The sequence below is a fragment of the Eschscholzia californica genome, unplaced genomic scaffold, assembly GCF_041429995.1.
Source record: "Eschscholzia californica isolate CP2 unplaced genomic scaffold, dmEscCali1.0.p SCAF_5, whole genome shotgun sequence".
NCBI classification, from domain to species: Eukaryota; Viridiplantae; Streptophyta; class Magnoliopsida; order Ranunculales; family Papaveraceae; genus Eschscholzia; species Eschscholzia californica.
The window spans coordinates 13,605,170-13,627,247 of NW_028238472.1; the positions used below are offsets into that span (position 1 = coordinate 13,605,170).

A 22,078-nucleotide genomic window follows, 5' to 3' on the forward strand; every position below is an offset into this window, starting at 1 on the left:
CATCCTTCACTAATCTCATCATTCTTTCTTTAGAGACATGCCCCAATCTTTTATGCCACAAGTTGCTAGAGTTCTCATTTATTTTATGCTCAATTCCAAAACTTACATTAGGATGCAGGCTTAAAATAGATTCAGCAAACTGATTATCAAGACTGATTTTATAAAGTTTATCATATAAAACGCCAGAACCTATAACACATTTATTTTTATACAATTCAAAACGTTGATCTCCTAAAGACAGTTTATAACCCAAAAGATCTAGTTGAAACATAGAAACTAGATTACGAGATACGGTTGGAACAAAAAGAGTATTATACAAATCCAAAAAACAACCAGTATCAAGTTTTAAACGATAGGTTCCAACAGATAAAACTTCAGAGGAAATCTGGTTTGCCATAAAAATGAAACGTTCAGTCTGACTTGGGTTTCGGCTTGAAACAAAGCCCTGCATCGTTTTAGAAACATGAACATTAGCGCCCGTGTCGAGCCACCAAGTATTAGAAGGAATTTCAACAAGATTTGATTCGAAACATACAAGAGCTAACTGCTCACCTTTCTTTTCGAACCAAGCCTTACGCTTTGGACAATCTGCCTGAAAGTGTCCAATCTTTCTACAAAAATGACATCTGAATTCCTTCTTCTTAATATGAACCTGGGGAGCTAAAGCAGGTTCATGGTTCTTTGGTGCGACAACTTTCTTACCTTTCTTGGGCTTCCAATTCTTTCTTTTCACTTCTTGAGTAACAAGATTAGTAGAGAAACTTTCTTGTTGTCTTAACCTTGTCTCCTCTTGAACTAACATACTAGATAGTTCATTCACATTCCATTGTTCCTTAAGTGAATTGTAATTCATCTGGAATGGTCCATACTGAGGAGGCAAGGAATTCATAATAAAACGAACAAGAAAAGGCTCCTCTACATTCATACCAAGTCCATTAAGTCTCGCCGCAATGTTAGTCATTTCAATTAAGTGCTCTTGCATACCTCTCACACCGTCATACTTTATGGTAGTGAGTTGAGCCATTAGCGTGCCAGCTAGAGACTTATCGGCTGCACGAAATCTCTCCTCAACTGCATTAATGAAGTCTTTAGCATTATCAGTTTGAGGAAGCGATGACTTTATATTGCTTGCAATAGTCATTCGCATAAACATCATGCTTAGTCTGTTTGATTTTTCCCAAGCGTCAAACAAATTTTTCTCATCAGTGCTACTTGATACATTTAGAGTAGCAGGTCAATCAGACATAAGGGCTCGATCCATATCAATAACACCTAAAGTGAACTTGACATGTTCGCTCCATTCTGAAAAATTTGAGCCAGTAAGCAAGGGAACAGACGCAGCTTGCGAATGTAGGGATATCGGCGCAGATACTGCAAACATTTAGACAATATACTATAAGCAAGTTAACTATATCAAAATTTATCCTTTGGGTCTAAATTAAGATATATACCATACCATTCATCATTTAAATATCATACATAAATGAATCCATTAGTGTATCGTCTAACCACAAAAGAGTTCATCACCTTTGGGCAAAAGAACCAAGTTGATTAGACGGTACAAAGCATTAACAATAATATTCAATCAACTTATAATTCTTCTTTGGAAAAATTACACGTTATCGAAATCGTTTAATGCAAATTATCCGACATAAGTTTGAACATTAATTAACCTTCTTAGATATGTAAGATTAGTTCAAAAGTCACTTTGGCAACCTTTTCACTAATTATACATATCATGGTTAAACTTTTAGTCTTATGTCAAATTTTCATTTAAAACTTTTATAAAAGACAATTTTCATATACTTCAATTATTTGACTATAACCAAACTTTAATTAGTCAACATAATGAACTTTAATATTGTCTCCTTACAAGTTCTAAAATTAACCTTTGCTAGTTTTTATCGAAAATTCATAAGGCGATAAAACACATAAAGAAAGGTTCTCTTAAATCAAACCAAAATTCATTAGTGGTTTTTAATAACTTTTAACTCAATTAAAAGAACTTTTATGAAACTACATGAGTTCCTTAATACAAAAGATTTTAAGTTTCAAAATCAATTCATATAGCTTCTAAAAGTATATTTCCAATATGGCAACTAAACATAGATTAAAATTCGATAATTTGCCAAAACGATTTTGAACAAACATGAAGTCCACACCCATGCTCTGATACCACATGTTATACATTCAATAAGTAGTGTTCATGAGACAAGTTAGCAATTCAATTTTTTCTCATGAACACACAAGAATCTAGGGACTCATGTTTGTCACAAAATCAATATGGAAATATGAATCATTAGGTAATTATTAACATGAAATAATTACATACCTTTCTCCATTCTAGAGATTAGAAATAACTTTTAACTTGAACCAATATAAGCTCCTTTCTTGTATAAGATTAACTCCTTAATTCTCTACTTACTAGAAGATGAACTTGTATACTTTTTCCTCTTCTATTCTTCAAGCACTAGTGATGGAGATACTAGCTTGAGTTAATGAGCAAGAGCATAGCTTTCCATCTCATTCTCCATCTCTATTTATACAATTCTCTAATCCATCATAGAGTTTGTACAAGTTACTACATGGGTGTCATGTGTCCCCTTATGTGTCAAGCAACAAGTCTATTAGGTGTCATTAGATGTCATGATACAAGACAAGTGTCCCTTGTGTGTCAAGCCACAAAACCATTAGGTGTCAAGACACAAGACAAGTGTCCCTTATGTGTCAAACAACTAGACCATTAAGTGTCAAGACACAAGACAACGCACCTCATTAGTCTATACACCTCATGCTTATAGATGGGCTTTGTTGTCAACACATAGTTAGTGTCCATAGATTCAATACATGAATGAGTTTTATGAGCCCAACAAACCTTTAGCCCAATAAGTTTATACATGGTCTTATTGTATGGGACATACTAATGGGCCTTGTTCATGAAAATTGGCGAATGGGCCTTGCATGAACATAGCCCATATTTACATAAACGCCCTGTTCTACTGAGACATCTTGAAGCCGCGAGGCTATGAAGATAATATCACTAGTAGCCTGGAAGGCTAATCAACACAATCCTGCAACTTTTTTGCATATTCGGATGGAAAAATAACTAATCTGAAACTTAGTGGTCCAAACAATAAATTTCGACAGATACGGGACTCATTAATAAATATAGACAAATACACGGATTAACAAAGAATTTTCTCTTACTACATATTTCATTCACTCAATTGACTTCAATTACCAACTCTCACCACTTCCATTTTCTTGCAGAAACTGTCAACGATGGTTAGCGGTCCAGAGATCTGCTGTGAAATCTTGATCGCAATTCTTCTTCCACCATTAGGTGTTTGCTTGAGGCATGGCTGTTGCACTGTAAGAACAAAAACCCTCTATTTCTGCCTAGTGCCCTTCTCTTTCTCTCTCTAATCTTTGAATTTTAATGGTTTTCTTTTTCAGGTGGAATTCTTGATCTGTTTACTTTTGACAATTCTAGGTTATATCCCAGGTATTATTTATGCCATCTATGTAATTGTTGCTGTAGATCACGATCGTTACCCTCCAGATTTCTACCGCCCTATCTATGCTTAGTTTTTCATCTTCTTAATAATTGTTTTTAATTTGTGTGTAGTTTCTGTTCCAATTCAGTATCAATCAAATTTTAGATTTGAATTATGAAATTGTCAATTCTTAAGACTTCATTGAACTTTGTGTGTTATTTCAGTCTCTGATCTGTTCTCTTATTCCATGAATATAAATTTGATTAGGTCGATTCTTGACTTTTTTTTTAAAGCATCATTCATACTCGTGTTTGTTTTTATCTAATTCAGATCTGCAATCTGACTCTGAGACTTCTGTTAGACTTGTGCAAGAGTAAGAGTTACCACTATTAAGGTTCTGTTTGTTTTTTTATTTTTTGTCTGAATCTGAATTGTCTAAAATAAGTACAGTATGTAATCGTCTAACTCGAAACCAATTTAAAATAAGTGAGGATGACCTAGACACGGGGCCCAGGACGGAAAGGGCGTCATATGTAGGCAACAAAGATAGAACTAGGGCCTCCATATTTTTTATCTTTAAGCAGACTAATTTAGTTCAATCAGTAGAAACTAGAAAGCATGTTGGAGAGTCCAAACAACTCAAGTAATCATTACTAAATCTCCACCACAACCATCACCAAACCACAACTAATACTATCACCACCAAACCACAACTAATACTATCACCATAACTACCAAACGAAGAAAACTAAAAATTTCTTTGGGTTCATTTAGAAAAAATGAAAAATGAATCAACTATTGATCAAGAGACCGATTAAGGACAGCGAGGGCCCTCCCAATTTCCGAGTAACTCGATTAGATGGTTCGATTTTCTTTTTGGCAGATGGTTTGATTTAGAAAATCTTAGGACCGGCCCTGCCTAGACATATTCTTGATTGCTAAATACCCTTTCGCTCATGTGAAACTATTCTTCCAAACACTTCCACTGCCAAAGTGAGATTGTGGTAGAACACAAAGATCATTAAAACTTCAAGCTTTCATTTCACTAATACAAAACAACTTTTACATGACAAACACGATAACATTTGAACCAAAAAAGAAAAGAGAGAGAGAGAGAGACACACACACTTGGATCATCACCAACAACCACACCTATAAACTACTAACAACGGCTAATACTTTGAGATACCCATTAACCTTCATAGCTATTAATGGCGGATTTCCCAAATCTAATCAACTTCTTCAATCTTAGGACCAGCTCCAGAACCAGACCCACCAGCATTAGGCATATCATGATCACCAAAATCACCACCACCACCACCAGGCATTCCACCACTACCTTGATACATTTTTGATATAATTGGATTACAAATTCCTTCCAATTCTTTCAACTTATCTTCAAGTTCATCAACTTCAGCTAATTGATTCCCTTCTAACCAACTTATAGCATCATCAATTACTTTCTCAATCTTTTGTTTATCAGATGGATCTAATTTCCCAGCAAATTTCTCATCTTTCACTGTATTTCTCATATTATAAGCATAATTCTCTAATGCATTTTTAGCTTCAACTTTCTTCTTCACTTCTTCATCTTCTGATTTATACTTTTCTGCATCTTTCACCATTTTCTCAATATCTTCTTTACTCAATCTTCCTTTATCATTTGTAATTGTTATCTTGTTCTTAACTCCAGCTGTTTTATCTTCAGCAGAAACATTCAAAATTCCATTAGCATCAATATCAAAACAAACATTGACCTGTGGAACTCCTCTTGGTGCTGGTGGAATTCCAGATAGTTCAAATTTCCCTAAAAGATTATTATCTTTTGTTCTTGCTCTTTCTCCTTCATAAACTTGAATCAAAACCCCAGGTTGATTATCTGAATAAGTTGAAAAAATCTGTTCTTTTTTTGTCGGAATTGTCGTATTCCTCGGAATTAAAACAGTCATAACACCACCAGCTGTTTCAAGCCCTAAACTTAGTGGAGTAACATCAAGAAGAAGAAGATCTTGAACTTTTTGATTACCTTCACCACTTAAAATTGCAGCTTGAACAGCTGCTCCATAAGCAACAGCTTCATCTGGATTAATACTTTTACATAATTCTTTACCATTAAAGAAATCTTGTAAAAGTTGTTGAACTTTAGGTATTCTTGTTGATCCACCAACTAAAACAACTTCATGAACTGAACTTTTATCAATTTTAGCATCTCTTAAACATTTCTCAACTGGATCCATACATTTTCTAAACATATCCATATTCAATTCTTCAAATCTTGCCCTAGTTATAGTTGAATAGAAATCAATACCTTCATATAAAGAATCAATTTCGATCGTCGTTTGTGTTGTTGATGATAAAGTTCTTTTAGCTCTTTCACAAGCAGTTCTTAATCTTCTCAAAGCCCTAGCATTACCACTTATATCTTTCTTATGTTTTCTTCTAAATTCAGCAACAAAATGATTTACTAATCGATTATCAAAATCTTCACCACCAAGATGAGTATCACCAGCCGTTGATTTAACTTCGAAAATTCCTTCTTCAATGGTTAACAAAGAAACATCAAAAGTTCCTCCACCAAGATCAAAGATTAAGATATTCTGTTCACCGGATCTTGACGCTTTTTTATCTAATCCGTAAGCAATTGCAGCGGCAGTGGGTTCATTGATGATTCTCAAAACGTTTAATCCAGCAATAGATCCAGCATCTTTAGTTGCTTGTCTTTGAGAATCATTAAAATAAGCAGGAACAGTAACGACGGCATTTTTTATCGATTGACCTAAATAAGCTTCAGCAATTTCTCTCATCTTCACCAAAACCATTGATGAAATTTCTTCAGCTGAAAACTGTTTTTCTTCTCCTTTATAATTAACAACAATCATAGGTTTATCACCAGGTCCAGAAACAACTTTGAATGGCCAATGTTTCATATCACTTTGAACAGAAGGATCAGTAAATCTTCTTCCGATTAATCTTTTAGCATCAAAAACTGTGTTTTGAGGATTCATAGCTACTTGATTTTTAGCTGCATCTCCAATTAATCTTTCAGTATCAGTAAATGCAACATATGATGGAGTTGTTCGATTACCTTGATCATTAGCTATGATTTCAACTCGATCGTTTTGCCAAACTGCTACACAACTATAAGTTGTTCCTAAATCGATTCCAATTGCTTTTCCTTCGGTTTTAGTAGCAGCCATTGTTCAAGATGATGATTATGAAATTCAAGATTAGGAATTTGAAAGTAGAGAGAGAAAAAAACAGAGGATTTTGAAATTGAGCTTTGAAGATTTTCTTGTTCGGATGATGGAATTAGGGTTTTGTTTGAGGGTGAGATTTATAGGGTTTTTGAAGAATGTGAGAGAAAATTCGAGATAGAAGGAGAAGAGTGTAGTAGTAACTGACGTTTTTTTTTTCTAGAGAGAGAAAGACACGTATAGAAAGAAGGCGGTTATAGGTGTCGAGAGAAGAAGGTTTTCTGGTTAAAGATGGCCCTAGAGTATTCTGGAGGGAGAAACTGAGAGAAGTTTCTCCGCTCAAACGTGTAGGGGTTGATATGGGCTGAGCCAAACCCGCTTAAGATAGGCTTAGTGGGAAAGTGTTATGGAACTTATAGGCACACACAATTTTTTTGAAGCCCATATACAGTTAAAGAGGCACTATCCAAATTCAGATTTTTCTAAGCCCACACATAATACTAATGATACACTATATTTTAGAAAGGGTTTTTTGAGCTTCCGCCCTCATTACTAATTGGTAATTGAGTTTACCCCCTCAATAATGGGTAATTGAGCTTAACCCTTTAGATTTACTATTTTGACAAAGACACAAAGGTTGTGTTTGGCGTACGTGAAATAAATGTGACAACCAAGAGCAATTATCCTTCAATATGATCCTCGTAGTTGTTCCACCTTACTTTATTGTCAAGGCCGACCCTGACTTTCTAGTGGCCCGAAGCGAGTTACAGAAATGTTGCCCCTATCAAAAAGTTTGTAGGCGCCTCCTATTTCCGCTAAAAGAGTCACCTATGATCCTTTCACCACGATGAATATGGTTTGCCCCTATCAATTCTAGCGAAATTTTAAAAAGATTTCGTTTGACTAGTTTGATTCAGTATGAACAAATCAAGTGTTTTACGCTTACTACCTTCTTCCCTAATTTTGTTGAAATATCTGTCATCGTAAAATTTTTCTCTTGTCTTCTCCTTATCTCTTCCTCTTTCTTTCTTTCTGTCACAACTTCTTAGTACATGCATGTATATAAGATTATTTTGTCAAAACCCCATTGGTCAATTTCTTTTTTGCCTCCATCAAATTTTCTACGGTTCGATTATATGTGAAAGTTTTCTCCAGTTCACACATAATTTACAGAAGCTCCTAATATTTTGCATTAACCATTTGATCATGCAAGATACTAAACCATATTGTAGTAGTGTAAATTAATATATAGGACCAATAATTTTACACCTAGTATTTTGGGTGTAATAGTATTCCAAGATTGGCACTAAATGGAATGATTCTCTCAATAGATCTTCCGTTATTTTTCTTCTTTTTTTGGTTAATAGCTGAGTCTACTGTTAACATAAAATATGTTTACATCATTATATGTGTTTTGTAAACTTTAGAAGAAAATGTTTCTTCTATGCAAATTTTGAGGGAAAAATTATTATCTTAAAAATGGTACATGTCAAAGTTAGAGATATTCAACTAATAAGCAGTCTAATGTAAAAAAATAAGCAGTCTAATGCAAAAATGAGTGGTTGTGTTTTTAATCTTGAAGTCTTTTAACTAAAACAGTTAAAATGAAATCTGTAGTTAAAGTTAGCTGATAGAATTAGAAATTTGGGACCAAATTTGATTGATAGACAAATATGGGGGTCAAAGTTCGTCGTGAGACACAATCAGGGGTTTAACTAATATTAAGTTGTAGCTTGGAGGTTGGAACCACGTGTAGCCCAATTCAAAGAACTAGGAAGTAGGGTCTTATGGTGCGGGGGTTTTAATGGCCCCTTTTACTGTCCAATTTGTTAGCTGGGCCCAATTTGATTTACAAAAATTCAGGCACCCGCCAACTTTATATGTTAAATGTGGCCCTTATGTTTGGTGGCCCAAAGCGAGGCTTTGCTCGCTTTGGGCCAGGGCCGACTCTGTTTATTGTTTGATTTGGTCGGTAATATGATTAGCAAAGATTGATTTTGGATGTAATTTATGAATTTATTTTGAGTTAGTTCCTATTTGGCCCCCTACTTTGTGACCAACTTCCTTTATGGCCCCCTATTTCCTGTAAATTCAAATTTGGCCCCCTATTTTCATGTAAATGCCTTAACTACCCCTCCCATTAATATCTTTTTAAAATAAATTTAATTAGTAAATATCTCTCTCCACCTCACATCCCTCTCCACCACACATGTCTCTCTCCACCTCACTTTTTTCTTCTCGAACGAAGGTCGCTGGTCGGAAAATTTTCCAGCAGACGACCTTCAACATAATTTTTTTTAAACTCTCATCTTTTTCTCTCTAAAAAAAATCCTCCTTTCTCTCTCTAAATATTGCGGCGAAGAGGGTTCCCCTTCGTTGGAAAAACCAGACCTTGAAGGTCTGGTTTCGAAGTGAAAACAGATCTTGTCTGGTGGTTTAAACCAGATCTCGGTCTGGTTTATTCGGCGAAGGGGAACCCCCTTCGCCGGAATATTTAGAGAAAGAAGGGAGGATTTTTTTTTTTAGAGAGAGAAAGATGAGAGTTTAATTATTTTTGTTGAAGGAGAAGAAAGAGGTGAGGTGGAGAGAGAGATGAGGTGGATAGACATGTGTGGTGGAGAGGGACGTGAGGTGGAGTGAGATATTTACTAATTAAATTTATTTTAAAAATATATTAATATGAGTGGTAGTTATGACATTTACATGAAAATAGGGGGCCAAATTTGAATTTACAGAAAATAGTGGGCTGTAAAGGAAGCTGGTCACAAAGTAAGGGGCCAAGTAGGAATTAACTCTTTTATTTTCCCCTACCAAACATGTCTTTAGGGTCCGTTTGATACGCGAGAAAATATGTGGGTAAGAAAACGACTTTCTTTCCCATTAGAAAGAAAAAGGATTTCTTACCCGAAAGTCAAATTTTAGGTGTTTGATAAGAATGTGAGAATAGAAAGGTGAGAAAAAAGGTGCCTTTAGAAAAATGTATATTAATTATGTTTTATTTATTAATTGGCCCTTTAACCAATATATAAATGTTAGGGATTAAAGGGGTGGCTTAAGAATTTAAGGGGTGCCTTTAGACAAATGTTTATTAATTGGGCCTTTAACCATTATATAAATTTTAGGCATTTAAGGAGTGCATTTAGAATTTAAGGGGGTGCCTTTAGAATTTGAGCTTACTTATTAATTTGGTTTTATTTATTAATTGGACATAGATGAACAGAGAGAGTTACGGTAGGAGAGAAATAAAGAGAGAAAGCAGGGGCGGCCAAGGCCCAAAGCAGCCAAAGCGGCTGTTTTGGGCCTCATTTGTTTGAGGGCCCCAAAATACTAGTTTGATTAAAGGCGCTTCCAAAAAAAGAATCGGTAAAGGCCAGCCAAACGCCTTTGAATAGTGGACCAGACGTCTTTCCATACTTTTCTTTTGGTTTGCGAACTGTTGTTTGTTTGGGAGGAACCAATCAAAGTGTAGGGCCCATAAAGACAATTAAGAACCTAGACACCTAGTCTAGCTTTAATTCTACAGACTTCGAAGTTTTCAAACCCTAGTTTATTCTCTTCCTTCTCTCTAGGGGTGAGCAGCGGTCGGTTTCTTTCGGTTTTGGTTTGAGCCGAAGCCGAACCAATAAGTGGCGGTTTGACCAAATCATCGGCCGAAGTCGAGTCGATCATTCGGTCGGGCGACATGGTTCGATTCGGTTTAGTTCGACTCGGTTGAGTTCGGTTGATCGGTTTAACCAAGCACAATTTAGAGAAAATAGTAACTAATGTTATTCATTTCATTGCGTATATCGAAAATAAAAATTAAGTAGCCATCTTGCTTTTCCACTATTGGATATACCGAAAATTAAAATTAAAATTTCATCGTACTTTTGCACCATTACAAACAAAAAAATAAGTAGAAGTGCGAAAGCAAAGCCAATAATGTTAAGTTACTAACTAAGAATAGGTTGTGGTACATAGAAAAACAATGAAGACTTACCTCTAAAACAATTCAATCAAGTTAAATAGGTTGTGGTTGATGAAGCCGACAACAACTACTATGAAGGATGGTGGACAATAGTATGGAAGAGTTGATTAGGTTTTCTATTTTTTTTCCTTTGTAGTTCAACACTTTCTAACTTTACAAAATTATTATTTTAGTTTTCTTTAGGGTTCGGTCGGTTCGGTTTGGGCGGTTTCTAGAAACTCAAGTCGGAGTCAAACCAGACCGATTTGAGTTTGATCGGTTTTTCGGCCGAACCGAGTCGAACGGTGATCGGTTCGGCCCAAAAATTGATCGGTGCGGTTCGACTTGGTTTGGTTCGGCCAATTGGTTCGGTTTTTGCTCACCCCTACTTCTCTCTTTCTAAAATCTAAATTAGTAAATTACTCCACTTAATATTTTCTCCGTTCTCTTTATATGAATTTTTGTTTTTTTTGTTGGCAACTATATCAATTTCTTTTTGGGTTAATTTCGTTTTAACTCTTAATTTGTGACCAATTCACCGTTTTGGCTCCCATAAGTGTTCGGAGATTTAATCCACAAACGTAAAAGCCACGTCATCTCTCTCTCTTCCATTTCATCACCTCTCCTCCACTTCATCTCTCTCGACACCGTATCGTCGACACCGGTGGAGGTCGTCAGCCGGTCAATTTTTCGGCGACCTTCAAACACAAAAAATAAATAAATTCTTTTTTTCTCTCTTATTCTCCTTCCTTCTTTTTCTCTTCTCTCTCCTCCTCCTTTTTTCTCTCTTTTCTCACCCACCCTCCCCCTTCACCGGCCGTCAAGTTTTCAAAATATATTTCGTTCATCTCTATATGTATATTGGATCTTCTTGTGTAGTATATAGTTCAGGTTTATGCATTTTAGTTACACTTTGCATACTAAATTACCAATTACAACAAAAAGATTAACTTTTTTTAAAGCAAATGTGAGAAGGGCCCCAAATTTTTCTTCGCTTTAGTCCCCTTAACTACTTGGGCCGGCCCTGAGAGAAAGTTACGGAAGGAGAGAGTTATAGGAAGAGGGAAAGAGTGAGAATTCAACTTTCCCATCTAAAAGGTGGGAAAAAAATTAGACCATTTGCACCCTTTTTTGCTTCTTAAGAAATCAATTTTCTTACCCAAAGTGGCCAACCAAACAGCGGAAAACTGATTTTCCTGAGAAAACGACTTTCTTATTCACATTTTCACACGTAGCAAACGGACCCTTAGTATTTTCGCCAAAAATTCTGAACTGAAGGGAGTAAGCTCAATTACTAATCACTAAAGAGGGTAAACTCAATTACTAATTAGTCTTGATGGGGTAAGCTCAAAAAACCTTTTTAGAAAAGAAAGATGAAAGAGAACAACTGGAACAGGATTGATCTATTTCTCTCTAGTCCGTTAATTTACATTTTCTTATTTGCTGTTTTAACTGATCTTCAATCAGCTAATTCATTATTAACACGTCAATTTACACCTTTCATACCCCTAGCAATATTTGGGTTATATTCATTAATTTTTGAGTTCTAAGTCCAAAATGTAGACTCTATTAGTAGTTTTCTTTCAATTCCCATAATTACTTTCTACATATAGATTTGAAAATCTCATTTCTATTTCGCTGTTGCTACATATCCTTCTCTCCTACAATTTTTTTCTTCATTTAAAAAATTTGATGCAAAAAACCAGGGACGGATCCAGGATTTTTACTTAGGGGGTGCGGACTTATATACCTGATTTTTTTTTTGCAAACAAAGTAATTAACAAAATACTTATATTCATTAATTATATTAATCTATCAACAATTACAAACGCATTAACCTTTACGAGAGTTCATGTTTGGAAATGTTCTGATAGTCGACTCATTGTCAATTTTACTAAAAATTTCATTTCAATAAAGACTACTAAACCATTGTTCAACCGCGAATCAACATAGGTAGTTGCAGCCGGCAAAATTAGTGCTAAAGTGATAAGCAAATAACTAACTGATATGCTTTATCTCTCTTAGTTCCCACCAATGTTCTAGCAAGAGCTCCAATCCCATTCAAATTTGGAAAATCATCATTCTTCTTCATACCATATATGTAATTATCAAGCTGAGAACTAAGTAGCATAGTGTTAAAACTAATGAGATTTGGCGGATAAAATTGAACAAGACACATCAATTTAATTTTGTCGAAAAGGGCAAATCCTATAGATGGACTCAAACATGTCATACAACAGAACAACTCAGTACTATTAAAACGAGCATTTAGTTCTTGAAGTTGAAAACCAATAAAGATAGATGGATCGAATGAATTCAAACATAAAATTGCGAGAATAGTCCCACATTGGAGAATGGGTAACTTGTAGGGATTTACACCCTTCTACTAGTGTTTATAGCGGAAATATGACATCTAATGTCTACACTAGTATTCCCAGGATCACATGCAAAACTAGTAATTAATCTAATGGAGATAGTAGATTACCTTAATCGCTTTTCCCTCGAACTAGTTGAATTGATTGAAGAAGACCAAGAGCTTCAAGTGTAGCTCCTCTACTTGGGACACGAGCAATCAATTTGATCTCCCACCTTGTTGTATAGCTAGCACACCAATGGTGGTTGGATAGAAGAACACCTTCTTCTTTGACTAGATTGATAGTAATGGGAATTAGCTCACTTTCTCCTCTCTACTTGATGTGGTAGAGTAAGAAAGCTTAGAGAGAAATTCCACACCTTATTCTCTGCCCTAAGAGTGTTTATATAGAACCCTAATAAGAATCCACCTCCTTTTTGGTTTCCTAAAACACCCTTTAGAATAAGATTTAGGGAAATAGTCGAAAATAGCAACTATTGGTATTTTCTCAATTCCCTAAGGAGGAGATGCCCAAACACCACGAAAATTGGTAGATATAATGTTTATTATATCAGCAACTAACCCTCCAAAATTCAGCCCAATCCGAGTCCTAGAAGTACCCGAACCGGTCTAGGCCCAAAAACCCTGTTTTTGGCCTTTTTGTACTATCTTTGCCTAATTCCTTTTTAGGCCTATGAGATATGTTTATGGGACACTCCCATGATTATATCTCACTCCCACTAGTTATATCCTAGATCAATTTGTCACTCTTATGTGTAACCCGTTGTAGGATCCGATCGAAGTTAGCCGCGAATTACTTCGTAATTCGACGATCGTAGTTGGTCTCTAGCTACAACTCTACGATCCCTAAATCAATCGGACTTGATGATCTTCCACATCAATTGTCCTATCCGACAAATTGTTCGCATTGTCACCTTGGTCGAAGGACATCTCCTTCAACTCCTTCAGACTCCCACTTGGACTTAGAACAAGTGCAATGCCTCGATTCCCGTGTCAATTTAGTATCCCATCTGATACGTCACGTCATTCAGACTTTCTTGATATCCGAGTACAACTGTAAAAGACAAACGATTAACTTTAATCCGTTTGAGCGCGGCCACGCATTTTCAGTTGCTACTCATCAAGTGGCCTTGAGACACTTTGTACCTAATGTGATTAGGGTGACACAATCCATTCTTGCGCTCCCACTTAACTTCATGTCTATCCTGTCCTTCCCAGTATCCGTCTTTATAACCTCCTTTTACGGCGCAGCGTTTAACGGAACCAAAGTCGGGCATTCCTTACATAAGATGAGTGGAGCACTCATGTTTTGAGGAATCTCTCCAATTGTCTTTATGAGAAGTATTGACGTTCATCACGAGTGATGTACTTCTCATTTGAGGGTTATCCAGTGTATAAACCTTTTATACACCCACGTAGTCGAATAAAATATACTATTCATATAGCCCATGAAACTACGCTATCCCATCGACTCCCGTGCTAGTCTTCGTGAGTCATTGTTGTCCATGCAATGACCTGGACCAGGGATTTTTGATAATAAATATTCCAAGTTCACTTAATAGGGTTTCATTCATCAGATCACGTATCTGACAAACCTATTCGGAACGTTTTATTATCGATGGACTGTCGTTTAAACACTAAACCAAGTTTAGACGACTGGTGAAATAATACTTATTATTTCTGATAACGAGAGTTGTAAATCTGAGCCTCTTCCATAAAACTTCTTTTACCCACTCAGTTTTACTTGTCGAGGTTTAAAATTTATACCTCATGCCTTAGACTGTGTATGAATCTCATACTATGTCTTAGGTGACAGTTTAGTTTGACCACCGTGGTAGTCGGTTTTAAACTTTGCTTATTATCAATTAATTTGAAGATTACTATCTTCAACCTTGATAATATCTAGTAATCTTTACTAGAGTTAAGGCCTTTAATTCTTTGTGTAGTATTTGCAACAGTTCCCGGCTTAAAACACTTTTAGCCTACTTTCCTTCCATGTCTGGAAGTTTGCTACGATGACATGTTCAACTTTGTACTACTTCATCCTTTAGCCTTCTAGGATGTACTAAGTAGTGTTTCGGTTTTCCAATCCGAATTCGGATGTTTAAATGCTAATCATGTCCAACATGATTGACTTTATGTTTTCGAACATAAATGTCTCTCTCATGCGTGCTAGCTCATCGGTGTCTTTTAGATTCCGAGTTTTGCAACGCCCTCTGTCATGAGTTTTTGGGTCGAAATTCTTTTAGACTTTCCGATTCTTAGATTTTCTGTTTCGGATCTCAAGCATCTCAGCGTACTGAGTCTCTCTAATCCTATCATCCTTTTGATCTATGCTTATAGATCTTCAGATGCCCAAAATGGCATTTTATCCTTTTGTGTGTGGTCCTTTATTGAGTCAGTTCGTTACTGTTATACAACACCTTATGTCGTACTCAATCTTTTGTATGTACTCTGCATACGAACCCGGAAGGTTTGTTTACTCCCACTTACCTTCTTGAAACTCGTGATTCAAGATTTTCTTCATTCTCCAGGAATCAAATTTCTCTGATTGCCTTTTGAATCGAAGATTCTAACTCTTGCGTGCTTTTAATCCGTCGATAGATTTCTGAAGCATGCTTGTGGACATAACTTGATTGGAAGAATCTTTATTCTTCTTGTCTCGTTTCGGGAAACACGAATGTTTCCATCCTTCTCAGTTTTCTATTTTGGAAAACCAATTTAGGTCTTTTGTTGACTTAAATTATCAAGCTTCATGTCTTGACGAGATATGGATTCCACGATGATTTTGGGTTCTAGCCAAAATCTAGAGTCAATTTCCGTTTCTGCGCAGGTCTTTTATCTCTTCAGAAATAACCTTTATTTTCTGTGTCTTTGAGATTTGACCTTTTAGGGCTTTTGAACAACAATTTGGAATTTTCTCAATTACTTTAAGATATTCCTTTAGAGACACTTTCACTTGTTTTGAGAGTTCTCCGGCGAATGACATTCGCTTTTGTGCGGTGGGTTTATAAGATCATGTCTTTAACCTTTCCTTTTCCGAGGAGCCGCAGTTTGTTGCTCTTGGTCGACTTTAATCGTCTTGTACAAGTTTCATGATTGTTCTTCATGACCCTCCATGATTTTTCTCTTGATCGAATTAAATCGACTTGTACTTTTCTCCCACTTATTCTTGTAATAATTAGTGTTTTTCTCCCAGACGACCAGGTGTGCTAATTATTAGAAGAATACTATCATGAGCAACAAACACTTTGTTCTCTTGATTGGTTGTGGAAGAAGCCCAAATTTCTTTCAAAAGAAATTGCGTCAGATATTAGCTAGTTTTGTAATGCTTTTACAAGCTTAGCTGTTAGACGGAATTTTGGTAGTTTTGTGAGAAGCTATGTCTAGACTAAATGGATTTTGGAGGATAGAGTTTGATTCGTGTTCTTCATCTTAATCCTTTTGGACACTCCAAATATGGATAGGTTAGAAGTACGTTTGAAGATCAATCTCTGTTTTTGACTCAAGGCTTTCTTTCTTGTCAGTTTGATTCATGTTTTGGTTATAGTGGACTTGTTGTCCTCATCCCTTTCGATTGGGATGAACCTATCTTATAGGTTTTTGACCAAGTTTAGAATCTTTTGGTATAGTTTGTTAAACTTAGCACTTATTAACATCTCAATTTAGAAATAAAATTCTTTATTGATTCTCCATAATACTTAGTACAGAGATGATGTTAAAAAACTAGAAAAACGATTAATCTAGAATAGTGCCTAAAGTAGACTTCGATCCCTTTCAGCATCCTTAGCAGTCGAGGCTTCTGCTCCCTCTTGGATCTTGTCTTCCTTAGCCAAATACTCAGTTCCCAGCTGCGCCTGTTCATTCACAATGAAAGGGCAATTTTAGGTATTACATACCATAATTTGGGAATTTTACAGTATTTGATAAGTTAACTGTTTATACCTGAATTGGAAGCTACTGTTTCATTCTTTTTGTCCTCCAAGAACTTAGGGCAGTTTCTTTTCCAGTGGCCTATGCTACTGCAGTAGAAACATCTTGACGTAGATTGAATACCTTTGTTTTGAGGTTTAGCAATACGTTTGCCTTTTCCTTTTAACGCGGGTTTCTTCTTCTGCCTCTTGTTCTCTTGAGCCACAAGAATCTTATTCTTTGGCTCCAAGTCCATTGTTAGTCGTTCTGCTGCCTGAAGCATTGCATCAAGTTCCTCTAAAGGCTTGTTCCATCCATTCATCGCATATTCCAGCTTAAATTGATTGAACCCTTCATGAAGTGAATAGAGGATCATGTCATTAGCCGCCGATTGGCTAACAGGAGAACCCAGCTCTTCTAGTTTAGCATAGAGTTCTATCATTTGCCGAACATGAGGACCTACTGGTTTTCCTTTCTCGAGGCGCAGACGCAATAATTTACTGGTTGCATCAAACCTCTCAACTCTCGCTTTGCTTCGGATTGAATCCTCAGTTTTCGGAGTGATGGAGGGGACTTCCATGTTCAGAGGTTTCTCGTTAAGAGTAGCCTCCATGGCTGATAACAACCGAGAAGTCATTGATTCTGGTTCTGCCCTCTTTTGATCATCCTCTTGATGCTCTGTTTCTTTAGCAGTCAGAAAATCCAATTTTGAAAATGGATAGTCTGAGACATTTAGCTTGTTTTTAAACTCTCCATCCATTATTTGAAGTATCTCCCGATTCCTTCCTTCATGGATGTTTTCGTTTAACACCTTCCTTAGGTACGTTCCAAGGTCGAACATGTTTCCTTGTGTCATCTTTAAAACTACATAAAGTAATGGCAAAGTTTTAAAACTCGTTATCGTTTTTGAAAAACATTAGTTTTCCCACATTATTCAATATAAAATCGTCCCCGATTGAATAAGTGATTCCAAGACCCCAGTTCTTCGAAGTAAAGCGGACGAAGGCCCTACCCTTTGACTCCGTCGTTCCGGGTGAGCGAACTACTTCACTGATCATACCTTATGACTCTTGGTTGATAGATTTCATTAATGAATGACTAATCTATCCTTTTGCCTCGAGTATCCAAGACTCTCTTGCTGATCTCGTTGAGTAGAACCATTTAGACGTGTAGGCCTCTTCTATAGACCTACCCGCATTGTCCCAAGGTAGAGGAGGTACTCTGCGAAGGCCGACCCACCTTCCTCGAACAAGGGCGCAACGAGTGTCTTAATCTGGATAGGCGATTACTCAAGATTACTTTTGGGGACTTTTACGTTAGTCTGGCGTTTGTTATAGTGAACTATTTAGCCTAACTAACATCCACGACATAAAGCGTAAATAAGTAAGTAAATGCGCGCGAGAAAGTAAATCAAGCAGACATGGATCCTAGTATGGCCCCTAACCTAGAAGATCTAATCACCCTTGGTTTTCTTCTTGTTTCGCCTTTTGGTTCGTCTTAGATCACCATCTTTGAACCTCCATTGATTTCTCCCACTCGCCTTTGGATTTCATCCTCGAGTTTCTTCAATGGACTCATAGACCCTAAACTCTAATTACAAGACTCTAACGATTCGCAGATCGTATAAACTTGAAATTAAAATTAATTACAAAGCATGCACCCATCCGTGCTTAAAACAAGAATAAAGAAATAAATCTATGGCCATACTAGTTTCCCGCATTCACATCACATGCAATCATATAATATATTAAGGCTAAGAATTATATATGCATGATTATCTTGGGAGATACTTTTGTTGACATCACATGTCACATTACGGACCTTAAGTCTAAATTCGAAGAATTCTACTAGTGGTGCTTTCCGGTTTTATCTTTTATGATTTCTAAAATCATCTTTAAGAAAAAAACTCCGTTTTGGGCTCGAGAAAGCCCAGGTCAATTTCGGAAAAAATATTGGTTCGATTCTTAATGATTTCATAAATCAATTTAAAGAGAAATCCGTTTTGGGCTATTGGATGGCCCGGATTGATTTTGGAATTATTTGGTTGGAATCGGAAAAATTTTTGGCAAAAACTCCCACTCGAATGATGGTCCCTTTTCGTGGTCCGAAAAGCCTCGAAAAAGCCCGGGACAAGTCCTAGACAAGTCCCGGCCCAAGCCCAAAAAGGGCTCGGACAAGGTCCGGACATAGCACGGCCCATAGGACCGGCATGTCCTGGCCGAGGCCTATCAAGGCCTGGTCTCGTCCTGGCCGGAGCCAGGACGCTAGTCCATGTACCAGACGCGTCCTAGACGTGTCTGGTACTGGACCGGACCAGCACTAGGTGTCTCGGACTAGTCCGAGACACCTAGAACCTCCCAGACGCGTCTCCAAGACGCGTCTGGTCGAGTGCTCTGGACGCGTCCAGGAAGCTCCTTCGCAGCTGCTGGTCGCGTCTTCAAGACGCGTCCTTAATAGCTGCTCTGGACGCGTCTCAAAGACGCGTCCAGAAGCTTCTGTCGCAGCTGCTGGTCGCGTCTTCAAGACGCGTCTCAGCAGCTGCTCTGGACGCGTCCAGAGGACGCATCCAGGAGCTTCTGGTCTGGCCAGGAAGCTTCCTGGCCGGACACTAGGGTTTTTCAAAACCCTAGTTTCCAAAAAGAAATTTTTTTTTTTTTCTTATGCAACTCTAAGTTGCTATTTTCCAATTTTAAAACTTTTCTTAAATTTTTGAAATTCCTTTTAGAACACTTCTAAAAATTTTTTTTTAAAACTTTTAGAAACTTTTAAATTTTCCAAATTTGTTTTGAGAGCTTCCTAAAGTCAAAACTACTCTTTTTAGAACACTTCTAAAATTCTAAAATTTTGTTTTTCAAAAGTTTCCAAAACTTAAAAACAACTCTTAATCAAACCAATTTTGGATAAAAATCTAGGTTTTTGAAATTTTTCAAAGAACAATTTTGAAATCAATTTTGAAAAATCTTTGAATCCAATTCAAAATTAATCAAATTTTATGTTTTAAAATCTTTTTAAACATAACTATCAATTTAATCAAGCATGGATTAGTTTGAAATTCAATCAAATTGAGACTTTTAAAACACTTTTAATCATCAATGTGATTCTCAATTTGAAAATTTATTGAATCCCATCAAATTATGAGTTTAAAATACTTTTTAAAAACATCTTTTAAAATACTTTTATAAACTCAATTTTCAAACTATTAAGCATATGAATTAGTTCGATTCTTAGCAAAAACTAGTTAATGGCAAGAGGCTCTGACGCCACTGTAGGGATTTACACCCTTCTACTAGTGTTTATAGCGGAAATATGACATCTAATGTCTACACTAGTATTCCCAGGATCACATGCAAAACTAGTAATTAATCTAATGGAGATAGTAGATTACCTTAATCGCTTTTCCCTCGAACTAGTTGAATTGATTGAAGAAGACCAAGAGCTTCAAGTGTAGCTCCTCTACTTGGGACACGAGCAATCAATTTGATCTCCCACCTTGTTGTATAGCTAGCACACCAATGGTGGTTGGAAGAAGAACTCCTTTCTTCTTGACTAGATAGATAGTTAATGGGAATTAGCTCACTTTCTCCTCTCTACTTGATGTGGTAGAGTAAGAAAGCTTAGAGAGAAATTCCACACCTTATTCTCTGCCCTAAGAGTGTTTATATAGAACCCTAATAAGAATCCACCTCCTTTTAGGTTTCCTAAAACACCCTTTAGAATAAGATTTAGGGAAATAGTCGAAAATAGCAACTATTGGTATTTTCTCAATTCCCTAAGGAGGAGGTGCCCAAACACCACGAAAATTGGCAGATATAATGTTTATTATATCAGCAACTAACCCTCCAAAATTCAGCCCAATCCGAGTCCTAGAAGTACCCGAACCGGTCTAGGCCCAAAAACCCTGTTTTTGGCCTTTTTGTACTATCTTTGCCTAATTCCTTTTTAGGCCTATAAGATATGTTTATGGGACACTCCCATGATTATATCTCACTCCCACTAGTCATATCCTAGATCAATTTGTCACTCTTATGTGTAACCCGTTGTAGGATCCGATCGAAGTTAGTCGCGAATTACTTCGTAATTCGACGATCGTAGTTGGTCTCTAGCTACAACTCTACGATCCCTAAATCAATCGGACTTGATGATCTTCCACATCAATTGTCCTATCCGACAAATTGTTCGCATTGTCACCTTGGTCGAAGGACATCTCCTTCAACTCCTTCATAACTAGCAACCAAGAATATAAAGTATAGGTCCTCTGCACTCATTGTCAATTGGTTTTGAGTTGGATGGCCACAAACTTAACATGGTATCAGAGCTAGGCCCAACACGTGATAATCTTAAAAGCCACACGTGCTCCACGTCACCCGTAAAAAAAAAAAAAGACACGTGTTAGGCTCAAAGAACGCCACACGTGAGGGGGCGTGTGAGAATAGTCCCACATTAGAGAATGGGTAACCAACAACCAAGAATATAAAGTATAGGTCCTCTCCACTCATTGCCAATTGGTTTTGAGTTGGATGGCCACAAACTTAACAAAAATACTTAAAAATGCTTATAGTAATACACAAATATATCTATAGAAAAAACAAATTTAATTGCTTATGGAGGGATTCAACCCCACGACCTTACACTCCCAAATAAAATCTAACTCACGCCCTAACCACTATGACAAGTCCTTCTTCGTGTCAATATTGTATATCATTAGATACATGTATAGATTTATAAATACCTATATTAAAAAAAATATTTACTAATATTATTATTATTTTTCGGGAGGATCCATGGGGTGCGGCCGCACCCCCTCGCACCCCCATGGATCCGCCCCTGCAAAAAACTACAAGCTTCATCATCTTCATCTTAATCCTTCCGTTTCCTTTTTGCTTACTTTGTTCCATTTCCTTCATCTACTTACCTATTATTTTCTGGAAATCGGTTGATCTTCAAAACTAGATCTAAAACTTTTCTTGGTTTCTTCCACTCGTAATGATTGTTTTTCTTGGATTTTGTTTATATCATTAAAGTATTTTTCATTTATTTTCCTTTTTGTTTCTTCTATAGGTAATCAGTGGCGTGGCCGAGAATTTGGGGGCCCGGTGCGAACATTCAATTGGGGGCCCTCCATATCATAAATAAGAAATGAAAAAAAATATACACG

At 36.6% G+C, this 22,078-nt stretch overlaps 2 protein-coding genes across 2 annotated transcripts; one reads left to right on the forward strand and one right to left on the reverse strand.

Annotated features, from left to right (window-relative positions):
• The first annotated feature begins 3,215 nt into the window (after positions 1–3,215).
• LOC147537241 (PMP3 family protein At2g24040-like) lies at positions 3,216–3,786 on the forward strand. The gene is made up of 2 exons (XM_086642546.1): positions 3,216–3,372; positions 3,457–3,786. The coding sequence occupies exons 1-2, from the start codon at positions 3,283–3,285 to the stop codon at positions 3,586–3,588; spliced, it is 222 nt and encodes a 73-aa protein (XP_086498672.1). The 5' UTR covers positions 3,216–3,282; the 3' UTR covers positions 3,589–3,786.
• Positions 3,787–4,515: 729 nt separating this feature from the next.
• LOC147537242 (heat shock 70 kDa protein) lies at positions 4,516–6,987 on the reverse strand. Its single transcript, XM_086643912.1, has one exon. It carries the CDS (start codon positions 6,692–6,694, stop codon positions 4,727–4,729), a length of 1,968 nt encoding a protein of 655 aa, XP_086500038.1. The 5' UTR covers positions 6,695–6,987; the 3' UTR covers positions 4,516–4,726.
• Positions 6,988–22,078: the final 15,091 nt, after the last annotated feature.